The sequence below is a fragment of the Salmo salar genome, chromosome ssa13 (assembly GCF_905237065.1).
Source record: "Salmo salar chromosome ssa13, Ssal_v3.1, whole genome shotgun sequence".
NCBI lineage: Eukaryota > Metazoa > Chordata > Actinopteri > Salmoniformes > Salmonidae > Salmo > Salmo salar.
In genome coordinates, this window is record NC_059454.1 from 16780526 (window position 1) to 16785470 (window position 4945).

The following is a 4945-nucleotide window of genomic DNA, read 5'->3' on the forward strand; positions in this document are numbered from 1 at the left end:
TCTCTCTCTCGCTCTTTCTCAGTCTCTCTCTCTCTCTAGAATATATTTCCAATAGCTCTAGTCGTTGCTTTTAAATGGTTAAAAAACAATGACCCTTATTCCCTCCCCTAAACCCCTGGACTAAAGCAGCCAATCTGGCACAACTCAGATTGTGTGCGTGTGCGTGCGTGCGTGCATTTGTGTGTGTGTGCATGTGTGTGTGTGTGTGTGTGTGTGTGTGTGTGTGTGTGTGTGTGTGTGTGTGTGTGTGTGTGTGTGTGTGTGTGTGTGTGTGTGTGTGTGTGTGTGTGTGTGTGTGTGTGTGTGTGTGTGTGTGTGTGTGTGTGTGTGTGTGTGTGAGTGTGTCTGTTTGCGTCCATATGCGTGTGCGTGTGTGTTATTTTCCAAGAAACCAAATGGAGGTGAAAAGACGTACTTTCAGAGAAAAGGTCTCCAGTCTTTTCTTAGCACAATTAACCCTCTGTCCCTTATTTACATGTATTAAAGACATTGAGTTACGCAGGAGGGAAAATCTTCAGTTTGGGCGGCTGGGGAGTGGGGGAGGGTTTTATCCTATCAAATAACACTGCTCTCCTCTCCTATCAGGGGGTGATGTAATCCATCTTGTGTGTGTGTGTGTGTGTGTGTGTGTGTGTGTGTGTGTGTGTGTGTGTGTGTGTGTGTGTGTGTGTGTGTGTGTGTGTGTGTCTGTGAACCAGAGGTGAAAGTACAGGAGTAGGTTATGAAACAGAGCCAAGTCTCAGATATCAGTTGTGACACACAATATCAGTGTGCTGATGGTTTGGTAGTTCACATCAGTACTCCCTCATCATCCAGCTCTGAGAGACTGCGCAGGCTGGCTAACTCACACATCAACTGTAGCCTACATCAGCCTTGTTAGCATCAGGCTAGCTGACTCACCCATTGACCCTACATTAGCCACATTAGCATTAGGCTAGCTACTATGTCACCCAGCCCTGGGTGAATTATAGCACAAGGCTAGGTCCTCATGCACTGACCTTGCATTAGCAAAATCTGTATTATGCTAGCTATCACATCCATTAACCCTATATTAACCAAATTAGCATTCCACTACACACTGCAAAGCAATGCCACAACGTTTGAGTGGTGGAGGAGGGTGTGTGGATTGCACGGGGGGGGGGGGGATATGTGTGAAACGTTTTGTTGCTTAGCAATAAAAGATAATGCTTTGCTAAGTGTGCTTGTAAGTGTGTGTGTGTGTGTGTGTCTCTGTGTGTGTGTTGCTACTACTTCCACTACACAGTACTAGAGAAAAGAACACCCATTAACAAACCTCACATACAGGCTTTTAAATATGTGGCCGACTCTCTATAGGGGTTCAAACTCACATTTAAGCCACTCTGTTTCCAAAAAAGAAAAGAAAAAAAAGATAGCCATTTACATGATTGCCCCTCAATATTCCAGTTGCATTTCAACAGATTTTCCTTCGACAAACGGAATGTTGTTTAACAACGATTTTCCCTCTTCTCCCTCTCCTTCCCTCAAAGACCATATTTTAACGGTAGAACATGTCGGTCGTATAGAGCCTATATGTTTCAGTCCACCAGACATACACAGAATCAAACAGTGATAACAGCACAAATATGTACCATGTACAATATACAAGCCTTTACATAAACCTTCACATAAACCTTCACATAGGCCTTCACATCTGTATCCGACAATATGGATTGACAACAAGATAAATCGGTCGATTAATAGACAATATTCTAATCTATCGTATTAAATCTTCAGCAAAATAATTGGGTGTGTGCAAGGTGTGAGCTAGCAAGAGGTTGAAAGTAAAAATGTATGGAACATTTGCAAAATATCTCCAGAATTACTGCAAAGCAGTGTTCTTTCAACATTATTTTCCGCGCCAGGGGTGTTTTAAAATTGTTATTTTCAGATAAAATGTTAATTGTATTTTGTCATCAACAACTAGTGAATAGTCATCGAATAGTCATCAAATGTGAAAAAAACGGACAGTCTATAGAAGATGTATAACTGTGGACGCAGAACTACCCAGTAAAACATATTTTACCATATTCTGTTAAATGTACAGATTAGAAAGACCTTTCTATTTCATGATATCTAACCTCTTCTGTGTACATTATATTTTCATTTTGTGTGGACTACATTTCAGGTTTGTGATGTGATAGATTCTCCAGAGCAGAGCAGAGCAGAGCAGAGCAGAGCCTACCTTCTGCAGTAGCTGGGAACCAGAGTACTTGGCTGAGATGGACTTGATCTCTCCTCCGAACGCTGAGGCCCACAACTTCACCCTGCATGGAGAACACAGACAGGAGAGCACACTGGTCAGGAATGGACGCATGCACCTGCACCTGCACCCGCACGCACACACACACACACACACACACACACACACACACACACACACACACACACACACACACACACACACACACACACACACACACACACACACACACACACACACACACACACACACACACACACAGCTACAGTGTATTTAAGCTACTGTGAATCAGCTTGCTCTTTATGGTCTTTGGTGTTTACAGGCTAGGTCCCTTTGTGCAGGCACTGCACTTTATAAACCTACACTTTGTGACAAATGTATTTGTGAAATGCGCAACACAAAAAAATGTATGTTGATTGATCAATACTGACTTGTCTGAAGGTACTAGAAATAATAAAAACACAGAATGTTTGTTATCAATCCAATATGATCTAATGCACAGAGGGGCGGCAGGTAGTCTGATGGGTAAGAGCGTTGGGCCAGTAACCGAATGGTCAAATCCCTGAGTCAACTAGGTGACAAATCTGTCAATGTACCCTTGAGCAAGGCACCTAACCCTAATTGCTCCTGTAAGTTGCTCTGGATAAAGCTTCTACTGAATGTAGACAGAGGAAAGCACCAGCTGAGAACACATCTGAGGGGAACAGTATGATCTGGTCTTACATGACAATTTCATGGCTTTGGTTAGATAGACTTATTGCACACTTGACAGCATCAATGGAATTGAAGCATAAGGCTACATAAGAACATATAATGTAGGCTTCTCTATGTAGTCTAGTTTTGTAAGAATTTTAAAAAGCAGGTGGTATCGCTAACAAAAACTCTATTTTTAGGTTCTAAAAAACGTTTAAATTAATGAATAGCTTGTCACTGTATAATACAATTGAATTTATTACATATTGACATATTGTAAACTAAAAATATATATATTTTGAGTGCAGAGTGCGACTTCCGCTGGAGTCGCATATCATCTGAATCACTACCTGGACAGGACCGACCCCCGCGAAGTTCCTCAGTCAACTCAGTCTCCCAATCAATTCGTGCATATATGCACATAATTCATTACAGCAAATTTCGTGCGTTTTTGTGCGTTTTGTGTCTAAGCCTACCAAATAAACTTTGTTGCTGAGGTTTGAAACACACAGTTATGAAAGATATTCCCCCATTATTACACAAAATAACAATACAATTTGATCAACTAAAAATAAAAATAAGTATTTTATAGGCTACTATTTGTATTGTGAAAGTGACCGTTATTGACAGCTTTGTGACAGTTTGACATTTATTTTAGTAGACTACTCACACGGAGAGAGGGATGCTGCCTTGGTGCGACCCGACCACACCGACGACCCTCGTGCCAAGACATATCCACACTAGGAGCAGACACACACTCCACACACGAGAACACATCGAGTTCAGATCCCCCGGCATCTTCACACTCCTCCCTCAGTGCCCACTAGGAGTTGGGGCTTTCAGCTACGTCTCTGTGTGCGTTTCTGTGCGCTGCGTCTCCCGGGTAGCCAAGTAGCAAAAATCTTTAAATAACCCAAATTACTGGTCCAATCAATACTTAATAAATCATGGTAAATGTTTTAATTCAGTGTGTCCATTCTCTCCGATGTGACAACGCGGACGCGGCGCGACAGGGTTTTTGTCAGAGTCGGTCTCTTCTGGGTTTGCTGCTGTGTGTTGTCCTGAGCGCAGCGATTTCTCTCCTGCCGACTGAACCGGCAGTAACGGCACCGCTGCGCGATTGAGCTCGAGTCGACTCCCGCTGTAAGCAAAGTCTGTTAAACCGCCTCGGTGACCTACTGCAGCCAGAGAGTGGAGTGAGGAGTAGAGAGAAATAATAAACGAGTCCCGAGAGGGAAAAGACTGAAGGCGACCATAAAATGATGCGGGAGGAGCACGCCTATTGAATGATGTGCTGAGGCTCTTCTCTTCGAGGATACTGAGGGTGATGCTGTTTCTTCGAGGATACTGAGGGGAATGTTGTTAATGCTGTGGTTCCGAATGACAACATACACTATATATACAAAAGCATGTGGACACCCCTTCAAATGAGTGGATTCCGCTATTTCAGCCACACCCGTTGCTGACAGGTGTATAAAATCGAGCACACAGCCATTCAATCTCCATAGACAAACATTGGCAGCAGAATGGCCAGACTGAAGAGCTCAGTGACTTTCAACCTGGCACTGTCATAGGATGCCACCTTTCCTACAAGTCATTTCGTCAAATGTCTACCCTGCTATAGCTGCGCCTTCAACTGTAACTGCTGTTATTGTGAAGTGGAAACTTATAGGAGCAACAACGGCTCTGCCACAAAATGGTAAGCCACACAAGATCACAGAACGGGACCACCAAGTGCTGAAGCACTTTGCGTGTAAAAATTGACTGTCCTCGGTTGCAACACTCACTACCAAGTTTCAAACTGCCTCTGGAAGCAAAGTCAACACAAGAGCTGTCGGGAACATCATGAAATGGGTTTCCATGGCCGAGCCATAAGATCACCATGCGCAATAGCATGCGTCAGGTAGAGTGGTGCAAAGCTCACTGCCATTTCTATTGTATTTATTATGGATCCCCATTTGCGGCTTCTAAGGCAGCAGCTACTCTTCCTGGGGTTCGGCAAAAAAATTAAGGCAGTTATACAATTTTAAA

At 43.3% G+C, this 4945-nt stretch overlaps 1 protein-coding gene across 1 annotated transcript in view; it reads right to left on the reverse strand.

The window, feature by feature from the left end:
• Positions 1-4395, reverse strand: part of cacna2d3a (calcium channel, voltage-dependent, alpha 2/delta subunit 3a) — a 328563-nt gene extending 324168 nt beyond the window's left edge. The window contains exons 1-2 of the mRNA XM_045692990.1: positions 3585-4395; positions 2204-2285 (exon numbers count right to left, since the gene is read on the reverse strand). Coding sequence (XP_045548946.1) covers positions 2204-2285; positions 3585-3712 — 210 coding nt within the window. The 5' untranslated portion in view covers positions 3713-4395. The remainder of the gene's footprint in view (positions 1-2203; positions 2286-3584) is intronic.
• Positions 4396-4945: the final 550 nt, after the last annotated feature.